At 37.8% G+C, this 21,616-nt stretch overlaps 1 protein-coding gene across 14 annotated transcripts in view; it reads left to right on the forward strand.

Moving 5' to 3' along the window:
• The window catches only part of CUNH14orf159 (chromosome unknown C14orf159 homolog), a 41,361-nt gene extending 22,733 nt beyond the window's left edge, over window positions 1-18,628 (forward strand). For 10 of the 14 annotated variants that reach the window (XM_017729007.1, XM_017729002.1, XM_017729001.1 and 7 more), the window contains 7 exons: window positions 1,995-2,186; window positions 4,177-4,437; window positions 4,917-5,016; window positions 6,644-6,792; window positions 11,563-11,682; window positions 12,459-12,610; window positions 14,954-17,052. In XM_017729007.1, the coding sequence (XP_017584496.1) occupies window positions 1,995-2,186; window positions 4,177-4,437; window positions 4,917-5,016; window positions 6,644-6,792; window positions 11,563-11,682; window positions 12,459-12,610; window positions 14,954-15,181 (1,202 nt within the window). In that variant the 3' untranslated portion in view covers window positions 15,182-17,052. The other 4 variants (XR_001860217.1, XM_017729008.1, XM_017729009.1 and 1 more) reach the window with 4 other exon arrangements.
• The last annotated feature ends 2,988 nt before the right edge of the window (window positions 18,629-21,616 follow it).

The raw sequence follows: 21,616 nt of genomic DNA on the forward strand, positions 1-21,616 counted from the left end.
CTGCTGAAATTTCACCACTTTTGAGTGAGTATTTTAAAGGTTTAAATCTACAGCTCTGGCAACATCAAAACATCTTTTTAAGCATTGTAAAAAACAAGAGGTTTAAAGGCATTCATTTTTAAGCTTCTTTCTTTTGAAATAGTATTTTGTACTACATTAAAGCAATAGCAAAGGAAAAAGAAAAAAAAAAGAGAAAAAAATAAAGAGAAGCCAAAAATCATTCCAAAATGTTGTCAAGAGCTAGCAAATTGATTGACATGGAAAAGAGTTCTTAAGTATCTCATGGAGAATGTTGAGCTTTTAGTTTTTTCCAAAATTAAGTAAATGTGACACACTTTACATAAATGAAACTTTCTCCTCTGCACAGAGTGTTTCTGCACTGTGTGCAGTGATTTATGGAGGCATGAGCACAAAGAGCAAGAAAATGCAACAAAACCATAGTAACAGTATTATATACTTCTCTAAGTCACTAGAGTGGAATGAAATACTGTATTTTCATTCTTACTGAAAAAGAAGCTTAACAATCGTAGGCAGTATAATTGGGAGAGCCTTGGGAGGCCATCTGCTTTGTCCTTCTCTCCTTGCAGGATCTTCATGGTTTCTTACAGATGTTTGTCTGAACTTCTCTCAACACCTGCTCTAAATATGTTCAGCTTTAAGAGAAGAGACTTCTTTTTCTTTCTTACATACAATCTCTTTTCTCCAGTCCCAAATCCGTGCTGAAAATCCTGCTCTTTCCTGTATTCTTCAGCAAACCTATTTATCTTCCTCATGCATCCTTGTTGTAAGGAAAAGAGAGAAAAAAATTGCAAATGCCTCTCCAATCTGTTGCCCAAAGTGACTGTCTATCCTGCCCTTGCCTGGAACTGACTTTCACTCATGTTTATTTCTCCATTTTCTATATTATAACCAGTTGTCATTAGTGCCTTCCAGGAAATTTTTGACAGTTTTTATTTTGCTGTGCTACTTTCTCAGCTAGGTAGTTAAAAGTCTGCCATACCGTCAGTACCCATACTTTACATGAATCTGCTAGCTTGTCACAAAAAATTGTCTGCTCACAGGGTTCAATGAGGTCTAGTAAACCTTAACAACCATGTTCCCCAGGTGCTTTAAATTGCTAGCCATAGAGTCCCAACAGATCCAGCTCAAACCAAGCACATATATACTTAGTAAAGAAATATCTTTATTTTCACCCTCCCAATCAAGTGAAGATTTGCTTGTTTAAGTATACCAGTTGAGATTTGCCTAACAATGTACCAATTTTGCCAAATCAAGTATTACCTAGATCCAGACTTCTGGAATCAGTATAAAGACAGGAAATATTTTCAGCTTAGGGAGCTACTATGCTGTCAGGTATAAAGTAGCTTATTTTTCTCCGGGGTTTTAGAGGCTACTCGTATTTCCTTTGCTAAGGCTTACTGGTCCCCTTTTGTCATGACTCTTTGCCACTTTACAGTGGTTGTGGTTTAGGGGAGAAAATTGGAAGGGTAAAAGCTGGAAAATGCATGGGTTGAGATAAAGACAGTTTCCTAGGGAAAGCAAAAGCCATGCATTCAAAGAGAGCAAAACAGGGAATTAATTCACTGCTTCCCATGGGCAGGCAGGTGTTCAGCCATCTCCAGGGCAGCAGGGCCCTGTCACATGTAATGGTGACTTGGGAAGATAAACGCCATCATGACAGACCTTTTGGGAGGGCACCAGAGTTCTGTTCTTAGGTTGCCTCAAGTTTAGACCAAAGAGAACATTGTGGAAAAAACTCAACTACCCATGTGAGCTTTTTAAAAGTGAAAACATTTTCAGATGTACAGGCATATATTTCTTTCTCAAAGTGTATTAATTACTGCAGTGTAAATTTAAAATATAACCTATTTTTATAAGTGTCATCAGGCAGGGACTCTGTTGTTATATGAAGTAGCTTTTCAAAATTTTATCATCCTGATAATTCATTATGTTGCAATAATAACATTTAACTGAAGTTTTTTCATTCATTTTAGGTGCTCCATTAGCTTTTACTCACTCTCCTGGCTGCATGTTCATTACCGACCTGAAGAATGACAATGTCAGATCCTTAGGAGGAGTCCCACAGGTCCACTGCATCTCTCAAGATCCTCTGCATTTCAGTATTGTGTCAGCAGAAGCAGCACAGAAGATAAAGACTCTGGAGACTCTAATTGGAATAGATCCAGGTATAAACAAAAACTGTCTCCCTTTAATGCATTCGTTGTGGGGTAGATACCACCTAACCTGCCTTTTTACATATTCAAAATTCAAGAACACAGTAAGAATCTAAAGGTGGTTTTACGAATTCTTTGTGGAATGCAGTGAGTTTATATAACTAGGTCTTATATTTTCTGTTAGTGTAGTTAATATCAGAGTCTGGCCAAAACCATTCATCTGATCTTGATGACTATATGCTCTCAAACATCACAGGAGCACTGATGTTTACAGCAGACTGGAGAGTCCCCAGGGAATAAGAACTGTTACAGAATAAAACTGAAATTGGTATGTAAAGTACAGGGTACCTCAGCTTGCTGGTAACAGCTACATGGGTGTTCACTGTAGAGTAAATAGCACATTTCTTTACATATATTCATGACTACTGTGCTCTTACTAGAAAATTCTAGTAGTTGCATGTGTTTTTCAAACACTGCTCTCTGATGGGTGGAATTATCTTAATTTCTGCTGACATATCTATCAGTGACCATGTCACCACAGAAGGTAGTGGCTGGTTGTGTAGGTAGGGCTGCCTGTGTGTACAAGGAAGAGAGGGAAGCAAAGGCAAACTGAGTAGTGCAACCATTCCTAAAATACACACTGAGTTAGTCCCCTCTGGCTACTGTAAAGTCTGAGCTCAGTGTGCCATAAATTTTCTGAAATCCTCTGTAGGCAGTAGTGGAAAACAGCTTACGCCCAGCACTCCCAAGCTCCGGGTTTGGGCTGTGTGCATACATTTGGGTCTGTTTATTTTTGCTCACAAGGCCTCTCCTTTCCCACTCTCTGGAGTTGGCTTGGCACAGTGCCACGCTCTGCAGAAATACGGGACCTAACTTAAGAGTTAGCTCATTTTATTGCTAAAGGAGAGTACAGTACTTTGTCTCAGTCAGTATACCCCTCTTCTCAGAGACTTATATTCTGCTTATGCTAAGTTTTGTTCTGAACTTTTTTATCTATCCATTATCTGTGTATTGCCTGTGTGTTATTTAGGAGGAACAGAGGGATAAATGCCAAAGGGGAAACTGAGGACAAAAAGAGGAAAATGTGGGGATGAGGGGAGCGAGAAGGATGAAGATGTGAGGAGATTGGAAAACAACAGTGAAGACTTATCTCTATGAGCCCATCATGCTGGTATTCATGGTTTTCTTGAGTGCTAGCAAATCGAAAGAACTGAGCTGTGAACTTTTTTCCAAGTGACAGGGAAGGGACATGGGATAGGAAGTGTTTGAGCAATGAAAGCCATGCACAGAAAACAGTGTTGCCTATTTAGGGACTGACCCATGAGAAGAGACTTCTGTTAATATTCACCTGTTTCTCAAGGTCTGATAACATGGTTCTCTACTACATGAAGTGTTACAAGAACTTCTAGTAGTCACCTGGATACCACTGTATTCATTGAGTTTAAAAAGTCCCCAGGTAACTTACAATGTCTCTGAAGCCTCACTTCTGAGGTTAATCATTTCATTAAGTGACATTTATTTGGGAATTAGCTCTTCCTGAAGTGGATGGAGTTAAATAGAGACAAAGGAGCAGCTTACACATCTGAAGTCTGCATTATAACTAAGGTGTGGGATGCTTGAGTTGCAGTCTAGCTTCAGTAGCTAAACCTGGTCTAGCAAGACTGTCAAAGGAAAGCAGAGGGCTAAAGGAAAGGAAACAATATGCAATAAGCTCTCAGAAAAAGCTATTTGCACTCATACCTAGAAATGCTAGTTATAATAATTTTCAGAATTGGACATTCTTAACCTGGAAGAACAGCCCATTATCTTCATTACTCATATCCTACATCTTCTTAGGTTTCCTGAGGAAATTACCCCAATTCCTGCCTTGACCAGAAGTTTTTCCTCTCTTTTTTTTTAAACCCATTTTATGTCACTGAAGTATGTACTTTCACCCAGAGGGAACTTGTCTAGGAGAGTGATACCCAGAAGTGTACCGCTCTCTTTAAAACCACTTGTCTAGGAGAGCGGGGCGTGCTGCACCTGCGGCGCCGGGGTGAGCTGCTGCGGGCCTGCCTGGCGCTGTCCCACGCTGGCTCCGTGCTGATAACCACGGGATTTCCCACCCACTGCGCCCACGAGCCGCCCGAGGAGAACGACGGCCCCCCGGGAGCCCTTGCCATCGCAGCCATGCTGCAGGCCTTGGAGAAGCAGGTTGCCATAGTTACAGATCAGCGAGCCATGGATCTGAATAAAAAGATTATGGAAGAAGCTGTTCAACTAGGTAAGAGACACGGTTTTTTTCAGTTTTTATCTTTCTAATTTGAGCCAAGGTTTGCTTCAGTTTTAATCTGTCACTTAGTACAGGAGTTTTTTTCCCCAGAGAATGAATCAGAATTCATCCTCTAAGCTCTGCTCAGCATTGCTACGATGACATTTTGTTAAACCTAGCTGGCATCAAGTTAATGTGTACATATCTGGGTACTGATTCTGGATGAGTTGCTTGGGATAAATTCTGGATGTCTGCTCTTATTCTTGTAGACCTGTTTTCTACCTCAAGGTCCTGTTTAATAGCATTTACATTGAAACAAGTTTAAATTAAAATAAAAATACAGGGAGCTCATCAAGAATTGTATAAAGTTCTTGATTTTAATTCTTACTGTTCTAGCAATTTTGCTTTCTTTTTTTTTTAAATTCACTCAAACACACATCAAACAAAAGGAAAAGTATTTAGTATCTGAATTTAATTTTGCTTTCCTTTAGGAATCCTGAAGAAACCCATCCCTCTACTGAGTTATCAAAGGCAAAATGCTGATTCAGCTTTAATGTTTTTGTGTGAGAATGGGAATCCTGGAAGACCTAGGTACGTATTCCGTTTCTGAGAATGGGTCACACCTCTACTGTGCAAAACTATAATAAAAATAAGGACCATGGTCTGAGAAGGCACAATGGCTACAAGTAAATCCTTAAGACTTGGAATGAGCAGAACAAACTTCGAACCCAAACACTGTTATTGGACCACACACAGAGTACAGAATTACACATTATTCTGCAATTATGCACTTCTGGGGTACAAAAAGGAAACAATTCTTCATATATCAATAGCTCTTTTCCTTCAAAAAACTGCTAGAAGTTTTTCAGCTGTTATTCTGGAAATATATCTACACACACTATATATTATTTTACCAATTTTTAAATCAGTGAGAAGATCAAAAAGTATTATATCAAAATCAGTGAAAGAGCTAAGAAAAGAGCTGTGGAGTGTGTTCATTTTCTAGAGCTTTAGCTCTAGTATGACAACTGGGGAATATGACCTGACTTAATAGTCTTGTGTGTTTGTAGTGGTGTGATTAGGGTTAATGCACTGGAGAATTTGCTAAGTAGCTGTTTGCTCATTTCATGACTTAGCAGGCAACTTAAATTTCCTTGAAGTAGGCATACATTACTCATTTTTATTCATCTTTCCTCATAAAGTATTTTAATGTAGTTGCCTTCAGTTTGTATTCTTTAATAAAAAGGTCTTTCACCCTGGTATTTGCTTCATTAGCTTATTCAATTCCCATTTCTTTCCACAGGTTAGTGTGTACTGTAATAGTATGCATGATACTGTTTTCATTTTTTGTGTATTGTTTTGAAAATGTCTTTTATAGCTATGCTTAATAAAAGTACAGGCAGATTCTATTTAAATTGGTCCCTTAGTCCCAAAAAGCTGAAGTAATTTTTTAGGTAGACAACTAACCTGCTGAAGGTCTCTAGAATCACTGTAGATACCCACCCACAAGAACATTAAGTAATTCAGCAGAATTAGTAATCTCTTGACAGTAAAATTGGAGAAACAGAAGCAAAATAACTTAATTCTAACATACAGTGGCAGAACTGAGTACTAAAGTTCTACTTAAAATGTAGGAGAGCCGCAGCACATCTGCCTGCTTTCATAACCAACAAAATAGCCATACACTTAAAAAATAAATCCCCCAAATCTAAAGACCCAAACCCACACATTGCCTAACTAGAAACAGTTGAATATTTGTCAAGCAATGTACTTTAAGCAGAAAATATATTTGCACTAACACGGATTTAGATGATCATTAGTTTTCCACTTTTTTGTTTTCTTTGAATACACTCGCAGAGTGCAAGTGTATTAATATTTTACAAGATACCACCTGCTTTAATGTGGAACAGAGGCAGGCCAGATGGCTGACCCAAACGATTGCTGGCTAGGAGGATTGCATGAACTTCTCCATTTCTTGATAGCAAATGTGGTTTGGGGGAGCTGCACTAAAGCTATTAAAAAAAAAACTGAGCTAACCTTTGAAAAAAAAACCCACAGAGAACTACATTCAGAAATAACAAAACAGTATCCAAGTTTTACCTTGAATCCCAAATGGTCAAGAAGTAGAACCAAGCACAAGCAGCCAACAGAAGAATTTTTCATGTGAAAATCACAGCTTTGACTTTTCCCCTCTGTTTTTTCATTCACCTCTAACCAGATTTGATCACCTGATAGCAATAGAGCGTGCTGGGATGGCTGCTGATGGCAATTATTACAATGCCAGGAAAGTTAACATTAAACATCTTGTGGATCCCATAGATGAACTATTTTTAGCTGCACAAACCATTCCAGGGGTCACAACAACAGGTAAGTGTGAGTTTGTGTGACTTCTCAGAAGCAAGAGAAGCACAAAACAGGACCTCTTAGTGGTAGTGAAGGGGAGCAGGAGGCAGGTGCTGAGTAGCTGCTTTCAGGCTACAGCCATTTGTTGGTTGAATTTGAAGAGACCATTGCTGGAGAAAAATGGCAAGTTTCTATTATAGGATTCTCACAGTCAAAAAAAAAAAAAGTTGATTTCGAAGTTATTTAAGGGAAAAAAAGCAAGGCCAGGTGTATTACCTGTACATAAGTGTATGTACATACACTCTAAGTGGAGTTTTTAATAGTGAATCCATTCTGTATTTTATGTGTTAAAGGCAGCATAGAAAGTAAATGGTTATTGGATGGTAACATTCCTTATTAAAGTATTGGGTTTATGATTGTTACACCTAAGTTAAATCAGCAATCTGGATAGAATCTTTGTTTATATTGTCTTTAGCAGTACATCCCTTTAAGCAGGAATTACATACTTGCATCTATTCTAATAGTGCCTTCTCTAACAAAATATGTGTGTACAGTAAGAATCCTTAAAGGAATGCCTTGTCCTTCCCACCAAAACAACATTGCCCTTTGCTAGTCCCTCTAATGAGAATGCTTTTGTCAGCATGCTGCTCCTCTCTTTAGGCAATAAACCTTTTTTTCTTGAAAACTTATTCGTATCTGGTTTTGAAAAAATATGCCATAGACCATTGTACAACATTCTTGTACAATCAAATGCTTCCTGCTACCATGTGTGGCCCAAATGAGAGGTTTGGAGATATATAATCCCTATAAATATTAAAATTAAATTGGAAATAAGTACCCAGGCCAGACTGCCACATCAGAACATGTCTGCTAATTTAGCTTTTTCTCTTCTTATAGTGCTGTGGACTTGCTTCTAAGTGTTACCAAAAGTATGGGAACTTTGGCTTCTCAGTTTTGTTGTTTTTCAAATGTTTCCACAGAATTTAGAGAGCTTCTGCAGAGTTAATTCATGGTCTGATTTCACTGTATTGATATCATTTAAAAGCTGTGCAGCAGAGGACTTCACTGATTTTTTTTATTATTGTAAAATTTGCAATACTTTGTATTTAGATTTAATTCAGTTTTTTTCCTATTCATAAGAAGTACCTTCCAACATTCAAAAGGAAGTACTCTAGATGGCACTGTCTTGGCAATCTCAACAGAGGACAAAGATCGACTGATTAAGTATAGGAGAAGCTCTGTTTTGTAAAGATGTCTGGCAAAATGCCTCAGAGCTTTATCTGCTGCTGTTAGTTTCAACTCTTGTCCCTGATTTTAGGTTGTTGATACAAGAACTTGATCTCTCCAGCTACTTACATAACATCACAACCTGATTCCTTTAGTAAAAATACCCTAATCTCTTCAAATATCTCCCTCAGCAGCTCAAGGTATATTATTCATTTGCTGGAGTTAGGAATGTTCTGCCAGCTGAGAATTTGAATCTATTCAGCAGAATGTAGTTTGTTTCAAACATTCTCTGAATATTCAAATATTCTACAAATTGCAATTAATAAAAAATACCACAGGCTTGTGAAAAAGAAGAAAAGCAGTTATTCAGATTCACTATGTCTCAGTGCTGTGAACTTTCTCTAAAGAGATATCTGCATAGAAAATAGTTTAACAAGTCGGAGGCTTCAAAGGACAATGAAGGAATCTGCTCTCATCTCCCACGGCATTTGTGTATGTGGGTATTCTGCTCTGGGGAACTAATTGAGTATCTATAGAAAAAAACTGTAATTGTTTCTTGCACTGTCTGTTACCTAGTTAACATTTCTTGTTTTGCTTATCACACTAATTTTTTGTATCTGTTTTTTGTAATTGGGCAGCAATTTCTTGGGTTGGCTGTTGGGTTTTTCAATGCGTTTCTGCAAAGCTTAGTTTAACTTAGCCACTGGGCTGTGGCCTTTGTGTCTTGTCCCATTACTGATAGCAGTGTATTGCTACTGATGAGGATCAATTTTTTTCTGGTGGGGCTATCTTCAACTTTCTATATGGTCAGTAGGAATTTGGAGGCATATGATGCATATAAATGCAAACATTGTACATCATTAGGGTGGAGTCCTCGAATAGCCTTACGGGCTAGAATACTAGAAAGATCAAGTTTTCAGCCTACAGAAGTTCTTTATATAGTATGCTCCATGGCAAGAACCACTGTGTCAGTAGGTGGAGAGGGGAAATGTTAGAGCATTTGTTACATGCTGATTAATTGCTGTCAAGTTCCATTTAAAACAAGATCTGTGTTTTTAAAAAAATCTGATCCTGTAGTTTGACCACAGACAAAGCATGAGCAATGCTTACAATTGTATGGGTACTGACATCCTAAAAACTCAGGGAGTAAGGAGCAGCCTTGAGGAATTCACAGAGTAAGAAAACATGAAAGGCTGAGTTTGGAAGGGACTAATTTTCCACATAAGACTGAAATGAAAGATTAAGAGATGTACTGGAACCACATATGACTTTTTTCAGCTGTCATACAATTGACATAGCTATATGCTATTTATGTAGGAGCTGATTAAAAGCTTTCCAAAGTACTGCATGAAAAAATGGGGTCACACATTTCCCTTTCATAAAGATTTTTAGCACAGAAGACTGGCATCTCCTGCATATTTCATGAATGTAGTTTCAGAAAACAATGTAGTCAGTGGGAACGTGCATGGAAGATCCAGCAGAACTATTTTTCCTTTGCCTGGAAAGCAATTGGGCCTTTAGAAGAGGATTTATCTTGCCTATTTTCAGACATCTATATTTGAGATGTCTGCCTTGGGGTGAGATGAACTGAATGTGTGAAGGGAGTGTTTCTTTCTGCTGACTTTAAAAGCAGTGTAACTGACTGGCTCATGTGTGGATGGCTGTGTTTGCACAGGTGAATTTCACTCTGGAGATCTACAGTAAAACAGATCTCTGGCAATGTGTGGAGGAAGAAGAAAACAGAGGGGACAGGAGACTTTTTCAGTGGGGTGTTCTTTTCCTCCCAGTGTCACACAAATGGGATACATCCACAGCAGTAGATCTCCTAATTGTGCTGCCATCCTGGTGACAGGACTCCCACAAAGACAAGAAAAGCAAAGCAGGACTGATAGAAAAAGCCCTGAGCAGTGGATATCTTTCAGTTAAAGAAACTGTTGGTTATCTTCATGGGACAAGAAATTCATCTTAGCCTTTTTAAAGAATATTAGGAGCAAAAATTTTAATTTTGAGTATAAGAAAAATCAGATTCTTACAAAGCAGAACTTCTGTATTTATATATGAGGATAGAAGCACCAGGATTGAATCAATACCTGTTTGAAAAGTACCACCAATGAACAGATTTTTGAAAGCACCATTAACTCCCAATGGTGAAATAAATGTGAGCAGATTATTAAAGATAAAAAAAAGTAGCTGTTCAATGGCAAATTCTTTTACGTAAGCTATGTGTCACTCAGTTATGCCCCACTTGACTGGATAGACTTAAGGAATCAAATAAAAAATTGCTGCTGAGAAATAACTTTCCATTTCACTTAAAGAAGAAATTTGCTACAGACACATGAGATATTTATGCAGTAACTAAAAGTGTTAAATTTACCAGTTTTCAGGGCTGAAGTGTAAATTATAAATATTGTAATTTCTCTCCTGTAACACATGCTATGCATTAGAGCACAGTCATATTTCAAATTCAAATCTGATACATTGCAGCAAGGACTTGGAGCTCTTCACTGTTCTGTTTCACAGACATTGTCTAGGATTTTTCTGTAAAATCTTCAAATTGAAGACAATGCCATTCAGACTAACAGATGAAAGAGAAATTTTAGTTTCCAACTAAATAGATGAAATTTTTTAGTATGTTTTTAATATATTGATGAGAGATTAGAGGTGCTATCCAGCTTTTATGTAAACTGCTAGTTTATATGTTACCTTCATCTCCAGGTCTCTAAATGACATCTGACAACTTTATGTCCTAAATATAGGGTTGCCCAGAATTTTTCTGAAATTACACAGATCCCACTACTTTCACTAAAATCACTAAGACAAATACACAGTATTTCTATTTGTGCAACAAAAATCAATGCCCCACATCCAGTACATAAGAGCACTTTAAAAAATAAAGACTAGTTGTCGTTTTGGTAAATGACTATGGAAAATGAAAACAGTAATAGTACACAGGGCTGGGCTCTTTGGGTACTGTGGCACATTAGTGATCTGTATCAAACAGATGGGCAGTGCAGTCAGGCCTACTTCTGCCCAAATCCTTATGTATATTTTTGCTTGTCTTTCTGCAATAGTTACTATTTCTATTCTGGTTTTTTTTGATTAAAGCTTGTAACAAGCCAAAGTTTTCTATGCTTGCTGTATTATAGAATTGCCAGCTAATTTCTCAGGTTTATTTTGGTTTAATTTTCTATCTTCTCTGTCTTGATGTACTTGTGATAATGCAGTACATAGAACACTCATGTAAGACCTTCCATAAGCAAAGTTTATTGTCTTAATTCTGTCTGCAGTTCACAACCACTTGATAGTTTTGATCTCTTTTGTATGCACACAATGTACAGTGTACATTGCTTGTATAAACCTAGAGGCTGGCATGTAATAGATGATGCTTTCAGCTATTTCATTCACAGTCTTCTGTTTTTAGGCAGTGTGGATGAAAAAGGATAAACCATCTCATATGGAGCTGTGAACTGTCACAGCAACTGTGGGGAAGACACTGGATGCCTTCTAGAGGGATTGTCATTTATATGCTGTGTTCATACTCATTTTGTCTTCTTCTCTTTTATAAAGGTGTTGGAGATGGAGGAAATGAATTAGGAATGGGCAAAGTAAAAGATGCTGTAAAGAAGCACATAAAAAATGGAGATGTTATAGCTTGTGATGTTGAAGCTGATTTTACTGTTGTAGCTGGTAAGGGATTTTTGGTGGGGTGGGAGAGTAGCTGGTGTTTGAGAATAGAACTGACAAGGAAACATTTGTCTTTTCCCTGGCAAACGAATCTATCTCAGTATTATGTACGTTTTCTGAAGAGTTAAGGACCTGTTGCTTCAGAAGAACTGACTGAAAATTGAGAATGTTCAATGAACAAAGTGTATTTAATTGGAAATAGGGCAAATCCTGAGTATTCTTGAAAAATCACACATTGTATAAAATCACAGAACCATAGAATCCATCCAAAAATGGCTTGGGTTTGAATGAACCTTGAAGATCATCCAGTTCCTACTCCTCCTGCCATGGGCAGGAAACCTTTCACTAGACCAGGTTACTCAATAACAAAAATCCATAAGGAAGACTGCAGAAGTGATCTGTGTGGGAATTAAAATGTCTGTGCACATACAAATTTTCAGTATAATTGATAAACTTCTGTGAGTGTGCTCGTATCAGGCATAAATTAGTCATATTGCTCCTTTACAAAGAGATAAGTTCTTTCAATAATCACTCAAGGACAAATGTACATTCTTAATATTCAACTGAAGTTGAATGTTACAGTTAAAATTCTCTTATACACCAGCATGAAATAAAATTCACAGTGAGAGAGAGGTGTTCAGCAAGGACCAACTTGTGAACTGGATGGTCCGTATTGTTCTTGGGCTCAGATTTCTCTGTTCCTAACGCAGGTGTCTCTGACACACTCTGGACACTAAGCAGCCAATTTTTGCAGTCTGGTTTCAGTGTCACTTTTGCAGGGGTCTCTAACTGGGGTGGCTATGCCATTGCCTGTGCTCTGTCTGTACTGCGCTCCTGTGAGATCCACGACCGCTACCTGCGCAGAGCCGTCGGATTTCCACGAGCACCGAGCCAGAGGCTCTGGCTGCCGGCACTTCCGTCCGTCACCAAGGTAATTCCTGTGCACGAGAGGTTGAGACTTGCTCATGACACATAGATGGAAGTGGCCACCAGCTGCTGAATCCTGCCTAGTCCAGTTCAATACCTTACCTTCACAAGGTTTAAAAGACAGGTGTCTGCTAAGGAAGGCAGGAGCCTCCCTTGGAATGGAAAATGTAACCCCCTTCCCTCCAAATTACTATAATTTTGAAATTAAGGGGCTTTCAGGCAATTATATGAGAAATAGGAATAACAGTTCTTTACTAGTATATATAACAAGGCAATAATACAGAAATACTGGCTTAACCTGACAGAGTCAGGATATGACCTGACACCCTGCTGGGCAGGGTGGTGGCAGCAGTCCCATGAAGGGGTGGCTGAAGCCCTCTTTGAAGTGGTAGATACGGTTCTGTAGAAGCAGTGATCCTGTAGAAGGGTCTGGTCTTCCTCTGAAGGTCCAGTGGTGGTCATGTAGCTCTTGTCCTCTGGAAACCCAGTAGGTGAGGGCTCATTGTGGTGTTCCACACCTCAGATTATATCCAGGTAGGAATGCTTGGTTCCTCCCCCTGGGTGGAGCATCTCACAACCACCTGGTTTTAAGAGCTGGTGATAGAATACATACTTTTGGTTACATCTTACATTGTAACCTAAGACACAAGGTCTTCAGGGACTTTTGGGCATTCCTTGTGAAGAAGCAGCCACACTGTACTTAGACTGTTCCACAAAGGATCCAAAACGGGTTGCAAATAAAAATCCTTCAATATGAATGTGTTCATGTCTTCTAACTTCAAGCAGAAGACAGTGCTACAATTTTATGGGCAATCCAAGAAATCCCTGTATCGAGATACAGTGATTAAAATTCCCTGTTTGCTTCCTTAGCATCATTCATGATTTTATAACTCTCTGTTTTAGTGTCCTTTAGATGTCTGCTTCCAAAATCAAGTCACAGTTCTTATGCAGTAGCCACTCCATACTTCTGATCTTTGTACCGTACTTCTGATCTTTCCACCTTTCTGGAACCTTTCTACAATTAGTTTTGAATGTTTCTAAATTAAAGTTGGAGAAAAACTTGTACATGAATATTTTTAAATGTGTTTTGACTAATGCAGCTCTGTACAGTGTGATATTCTGGGAATGCAAAGGTTTCAGACTGAGAAAAAGTAAAATAACTGAGAGGGGTGAGAAATGACTGTGATCTGTGCTCATCCTGCTAAGCACGTGCCTCTATTTTTAACTTGGCAGTGGTTAAAAAAAATCTGTCTATATATACACACACACACACACACACACTCTTAATGATTAAATAAGGTTTGTTCCACGTATTTGCAATAACTTAGGAACTTCAAAATTCGGCTTTATTGGCTGAGTGCCTCTATAGAGATTTGGACAAAAGCATTAAGTTTGTGACCTCCAAGAATGCTAAGCAAAATGCAATCCATCTACCATAGAAACTGTCCAAAACAAAGAAGCTTTTCTCCTGAGATGACAGCACATTCTGCATGAAATTCCAACAAAGCACCTTTTAAGTATTTTAGAGTAGATCTCACAATTTTTTTTTAGTTCTTGCTATCTTAGTTTTTTATCCAGAGGTCGTAAAACTGAAACCGATACCAACACTTGGCACAGCCATATGGTTTAACAAAGCTTATATGGCCCTTTTTAGCACAGTCTTTTCATAAAATACATTAATTACTTTTCAGTTTTCAATGTTTTTTCCAGTGGCATCTACTGGTTTTTGACCTTTAAATTAATGCATCCTAAAATTACTATGATCAAAATTCCTGGTAATGAGATAGTGTAATTAAATGTCATACTGTGTACAGGAAAACCTTCTTGTTTTTGTTTTACTAAGCTATACAGCTGGGAATATTAATGAGCCAATAATGGGCTACTGAAAGTGCAATACAAAAATCTATTGAGATAAAATTAATGGAAACAGTTTTCTGGAGGAGAGAAAATGACTAAATGTCAGACAAGAAAATATTATATCTTTAATTATAAATCACACAACAGTGAACAATGCAGAAGATTGAATACATTAGTATTCACATACTCCATTAGTATAAAAAAATCAGACCATTTATGTTTATATGGCTACTTTCTGCAAAATTCATCTTCATTTAATGGTATAATAATTGCCCTAGTGAGATAAAGAGCAACACCACACAGATCCATCTTGGTGTTTATAGTTGTATTTGTAATTGAAAAGAGGACATTTGAAGGAGTGCCTAAGCAGCAGACAGCTGTCTTATCATGTGCTTTATTTTTGTTCAAAAAATGTCACTTCCATGAATGCTGTAGGTCATAATTACTAAGTGAAGACTTCCCCTGAAACACCAGCATTATTTCCCTGCAGGCTCTTGTTCAAGCAGTGTCAGGGCTGCGCTGCCAAACCCCAGAACTGTGGAGCTCTCCCTTCCCACTGAACAGCAAACTCAGATTGTTCTGTGCTCATGGATCAGCCTTTACACACATCTTAGCGACAGATGCTGCAAAGCATTTGTTCCGTGGCGAGAACTGCAGGAGCAAGAAACAATTGGACCTAAACAATCTTTGCTTACCTTTACCTTTGCTTACCTACTAATTTGATTATGGTATTGGCTTGGCTTTTCAGATGTTTGTAGTATTGTTATATCAAAGTGACTGTAATGAAATTAATTCATTCATACTTATCCAAATGTAGCTAATGCTAAACATCTTACGGTCAACTCTGCATTTCATTGCATCTCACAATCAGGTTAATATATCAATCATTTGTTCTTTTACTGAGCTCTTCATTAATGGCAGCGTATTAACTGTATCATTTGGGGTTTTTTTAAATGATGACCTCTAAGAATATGAACTATATTATAAATATATGAAGGTGTGATGTAGTTTTAGTATGCTTTATTACCTTTGCCATTCATAAGGAAGTTGTTCCCGTGAATAAAGCACAAACTAACAAGGTATTTTTCTATTTTTCTGATTATTTTTTCTGGTTACTCCACTCCCAACATAATGATTTACTAAAGAGAGAACTGTGGTCAAATTGCAGCACTGTACAGCTAAGGAAGCGTGCTGTACATTGTATTTGCTTATTACAAATGGAAACAGTAGCATTTGATGACAAACTATGGTTTATCAGGCATAGTTATGTAGCATTAAGCAAGCAAACTTTTTTACCTCATATAAGCAGATCAGAGAGCTCTAATATGTAAATACATAGCAGAAACCATTCATTTTAGAGATTACATTTTGTGTATCCAATTTGGGCATCTCTTTTGCGACACAGGAGATCTCCTTTGTCCTTAAGCATTTAGATACACTCAGTGCTAAGAGAAACCTCTGTAGTGCAGAAAGATCAGTTGTATATTTGCATTCATATATATGAACATTCATATGATATAAACTGATGTATATTTATAATTTTATAAATTACAAAGTAGCAAATTTCATGCTACTAATGTATCCTGATAATTTCCTTACATAGATGCATCACTGCTGACACCATGTAACTATGCATATTTCTCCTTTAGTAGAAAACCAGACCCTCATTTAATTTTGTTGCAGCTAAGAACTAGGATGTTTTACCAGGAAATAAAAGACAGATCTTTAGAAAGTGCATTCAGAAAGCAAGTTACAAAATTAAACTGAATTGGTCATACAGGGCATGCTTTGCTTCATTCAGAAATGATTACATTTTGACCATGTACTCTGTTATGTAAAATACAACCATATTGTGTCTAAATTCAGATCTACAGCTCCTGTATTCTTTGTGGTTTAGAAGTGTTCCTGGAAAAAGTCCTAACATTTGATAAGAGTAGATATTTTAATGTTATAATTTTTTTTTCATGATTCATTTGTGTCCAGGAGATAAAGAACTTTGCTGGAGTTTATTGTGTGGTAATGTCAAACAAGAAGTGTTAAAACCTAGAGAACTCTTTGTCAAGGACACTGGTAGGACTGTTCCAGTAGCAATTTCCATGCAAGTGGAAATGGCATGGTAGACAAAGACTAGAAAAGGCATTCCTAGCAAAGAAAGGGAGGAAAAGATAGGTAGGTGAGTGTTTCAAGGTCTTACATAACTTATCACCGGGTTGGCGTAGGGGAAGCTAGGATTTTTGTTTTCTTGGATTTTTATTAATAGAATTCAAGAAATAAATTCTCAGTATAGAAAATGCTAAAAAAATAGAAAGAGTTTTACTGTGTACATTTCATAACAAATGAAAAGCAGAGCCGTTGATGGCAGACATGCGTCCACTTGAAACCAGATCTTCAAATTTCACTGTTCCCTGTGGTTTTTTCAGAGCTCATTTTATTCCATCTTTTCATCCCACAATGCTAACTGGCCCATAGCTCACAAAAAAGCATTTTGTTCCCTCTGTGTACTTTTACAGCTCAACTTAGAACATGCTTTGTTATCTGCTTATATTAGTTAAGCAAGAAAATAACTAGTTCTAAACAAAGTTTGTGCTATTTCAGACCATGCCAAGAAAGCACAATTTCTGAGGTTGTTTTGTCCCCACTTCTTCCCTAAGCAACCAAAATTCTCATAAAATCAGTAAGAAAAAGGGAAGAGAAGGCCAAAGGCACGGAGAGATCAGAGAAGCTGCAGAAAAGTGAGTGTGCAGCCCATCCAGGTGCTCTCTATAACCTTTTCTCCTGGTGCATCCTCTTTCCCTTCTGTTCTTTTCTTTAAAAATGCAGCTGCAGCCAGCTGGATGCAGCTGCCACAGATGGATTTTTGAGATACTTTGGGTGGAGGTTCCTCTGATTCTGATTTTTGCAATATAGGAACTTGAAACCAGGCAAAAAATGATAGATGTTTCTGAATTGACACTAATGTTCTGTTTGAGGGAGTGTGGAGAACAATAATATTCAGTAATTAAATAGCAGTCAAGGGTATAAACCATCTGACACTCCCTGAGCTCCAGATGCTAAACATATTCTTTGGGACGAGATAGTACTTGCAAGTTGATGGCAAAATAAATATGGAGGATATGGTCAGTCTCTCCCAGAATTAAAATAAAGATCTTGATGACTGCTCTTGTCTGATTCAGAATTTTAATTATACTCCGTTTCTTTGTTTTTTAAGGAAGAAAAGCTTCTGAAAACACTTGTGCAGCTCGGGGTCCGCAGTGGCAAAACTGCCAGTCTAGAGATGGAAGTGGACGGGCTGCCCTTCTACAACACCCATTCGCTTATGATTGAAAAGCTGCTGCAAGAAGCACAGCAGTGACTGCCCCTAATGATTTCTGCATCAAGAGTTGCTCCGATGTCATTTCCTTATTCTTGAGGCTCTCACAAGGTGTAAAAGACCAAAAAAAAGATGATTTTTCATCTCTGGTGTCTGGACCACACACAGCCTTTCATTGTTATCCTTACAACATCTCTGTGCAACAAGAAGAGGGTATCATCACCATGACTTGGTCTACCTTTCTTTTCTGTAATTTTAAAATGGAGAATGAATATTAAATGATTTATGATAAGAGGTGATCTGGCTTTTACAAAGAAACCATGCAATTACAATGAGATATTATTGCACTGCTGTTCTTGTTTCACTGACCTCATAACTGTAACAGGAAGTAACTCTCGTAACAACTTGGGTTTAAAAATACTTGCGGTGAGGAAAACAGCTACAGTAGAGAGGGGAGATTCGAAACAAAACTGCAGTTTTGAAATAGTGAAAGCTCCACTTTCTGTAGCCCCTCTGTCTTCTTATGGTGGGGGATAGTTTGTGGAAATGTGAGGAGATAAGGAGAAAATTTCAACTGAGCTAATGAAAATAAGGGCAGCATTGCAGACCTTCCATGTAAAGGGTAGGCTGTGCCATTGACCTCCATTGTATCAGTAGTTTGCCTTTTATGTATTTTGCCCCTTTCTGGGTAATAGAGAAAAACTGTAGACATTTCAGAGCATCCTGTCGTTAAAAAGAATAGAAATATATAAATAATGATTAAAATTAATTATTAGAAATAAAAGTATGATTAGAAATGAATAAACATTTGCATTCAGTATGAAATAACATTATGTAAATAAACATTGACATGAATTCCTGTTATAGAAATTCAGCTCCTGACAAGACCGCGTGAAGTAACATTAAATTCTATCCCATAGAATTTCTAACAATGAAGCAGTACACAACAAATGGTTGTGAATTGTGCCCAACTTTTGTCATTTAAAGCTGTGATTTTTACCTTAACTCCAGATGAGTGTCAGCACTGAAGTTCTGCTGGCTGTCAGCCCTCACAGCAGAGAGGGGAGGGTAGCTTTGACACTGCACCTCTAGAGCACTGGTGCTTTACCTGTCATAAAATGGAAGTTGCCTTTAGTTGGAGTTCCAGCAGCCAGCAACACTTTGTATCTCTTTTCCTTCCTGGCAGGTGAGTTTTATTTTCCTTCTTCGATGCAAGACAACTTTTTCAGAATGAGAAAAATAATTTCATACCACAAACACCAGCATATTTTGAATATTAATCTCCTGAAGTCCCTGAGCACATAAAGCCTTTAAAGACATAAAAGAGTTGAACACATGACAGAAAGAAATCTTAAAGCCAGCTAGACATTCAGGTTCACCGAAGATCCCAATGTTTATTTTACAGATTGATCATTTTTTTAGATTTATCTCAAACCTTCTGAAAAGATGTTCTGGAAAAGTATCTTTGAAGTTTCACAATTAGAAAACATCTCCTTTAGAAGTCTTCAAACTCTCCAAACTATAAGTATTAAGTAAAATATTTCATATGAATGCTTGAACTTTTTGCCAAAGCCAGTAACCCTGTAGGATGGCATATGTTCACTGCTGCACAGAATTCACAGAATGAAATTGGCATCATTTTAAAAGAAGCAGCTGCTTTTATTCTCTGTGTGCTACTGACATACTACACTAACAGGTGCAATGTATATTACTCTTTCCAAGCACTAACTTTTGTCAAAAAAAGGTTTTGCTCTTGGTTCCCCCAAAATACAAGTCTTAACAGTCAGATTTCGTTGAGAAATACAAAATTTAATAATTTATTTCTCTTTTTCTCTAGTGCATGCTTTTAAAATCCCTTCTCGTGTGCAGTCCCAAGCACTGTATTTACTGCAATAGCAGGTGTAGCATGTCTCTAGCAACCTTAGCAGGACTCTTGAGTGAGTTTTGACTGAGATGGAAGGAAAACTCTGAATGGGAGTTACCTTCCTGCTGTATTGGTTACAGTTCTGCAGCCTGAGGTGAACAGTTACAATACAGAAAGAATTGATAAAATGTCAGCTTCAAGAAAAAAAAGAGGAAAAAGAAGAAGAAATCCCTCCCTTCTGTTGAGGGTTAGCAGGTTAAGTGCTGAGAACTGTAGCAGAATGCTGGGCTGTGTTACACAAGTTTCCATCTGATTTTCAACTGCAGCAGCTGACCAAAGCTGACCACATCAAAGCACCAATTCAAATAAGCCTTAATCCCTCAGATGACAACTCCATATAGTACAGCATGCTCTGCATTCCAGTTGTCTAATTTAAACAACATGGGTAACTGTAAAGAAGCAACGCATAAACATGACAACAAATATTTAATCCTAGAACAAACCATGTGTGTGTCTTGCAGTCTGACAGGTCATGGGGGTCCAAGGAGTTGGTGCTTAACAATGTACAGGCTCAGCACTCCAGCAGTCCCTGCCTTATGACCCCCTTGGAACGCACAGCAGATGAGATGAAAGATTAGGAGAAAGTAAAGCTAAACAGTGCTAATAGTCAGGAGAAAAAAATGCAGTTGTAATTAATCCAGCTGAGTGGTCAAAGTATAAAGAAATGTAAAATAATTAAACAAATCAAATGTTAACCTAAGCAAACCTAATCCCCTCTTGGGATTGGAGACATGAATCCTTTCTGCTAGAGGAGGGAGGAGAAGATCTGTAGTCTCACAAATAGAAAATAACTATCTTTTAGCCAAAGCTAAAAGATAGTTATTTCAAACATTGAGTGAAAAAATATAAAAAGAAAATTATAAAAACATTCTTTATTAAACATATCCACTAATTATGTCCAATATTGCACTCTCAAGGTGGTTTCCAGAAAACTGTTAGTATATATTCCTTTTGGAATCTGATGACAAGCAAGGCTGTGTTACAATGACATACTTCAGATAGCATGAGTAGACATCTGTCTAGACAATCTTTTGACTTAAAAGCAAACCAAAGAAACAAAACTGATTATACTGCTGGAAGTTATCAGCTCCAGGGTGCAGAGAGGTGTTTCAAAGAAGATCTGAAGCCAGAGAATTGAAAGGACAAGGGAATATTAATGGTGTAACAGCTACAGATACAAGAAGGTGTGATGAGCAGATCACTAAGAAGAATCATACAGGATTCATTACTGTAACAAAAAAACCCTAGAAAACCTAGAGAGGAGGTGGTGGTAGAAACAATACTATAGAGTACAACTCCCACATCTTTAAAAGCCACTATTCTCCACTTACTCCTGTATTTTGTTGCTGTCTAAACCAGGACACTGATCATTCATACATCATATTTCTGATACTGTATTTACTGAACCATGACCGAACCCTAAACTATATTATCTGTGGGCAAGAACAGAGTTTATACAGAATTCATTCAACAGTTTCCCTGACAAATGAATTGTTATATAATTGCCTGCATGGTCTGTGCTGCACAAAATACACAAATTGCAAAGGACACAATCAAAACTGTAGCAAGGTGTAGTAGAATTTAGATGTAAATAAATGAATACAGTGACTCAGAGAAGCACATGGGATCAAAGTGCCTCACACACTACCAACCTTCTGTTCTCTTCCAAGTCAACACACCAAGTTACTGACACTTGACACACCATCGGAGCCCAGAGTCTCATAGTTCTGGAAGTCTCTAGGAGCCTTATGATGAGGTTTAACAGTCTGAGATTCAACAGTCAAATAACAGCCTGAAGGTCTCAGCAGGTGCTGAGTTCCCTGTGCATGTTCTCCCATAACGTCTCACACTATTGGAACCACTGTTTCAGGAGGCTGGTTCTGGCATGGTCTCTACATGCTTTGAAACTGGCAGAAGGA

This window comes from Corvus brachyrhynchos, unplaced genomic scaffold, assembly GCF_000691975.1.
Source record: "Corvus brachyrhynchos isolate BGI_N302 unplaced genomic scaffold, ASM69197v1 scaffold1, whole genome shotgun sequence".
Taxonomy (NCBI): domain Eukaryota; kingdom Metazoa; phylum Chordata; class Aves; order Passeriformes; family Corvidae; genus Corvus; species Corvus brachyrhynchos.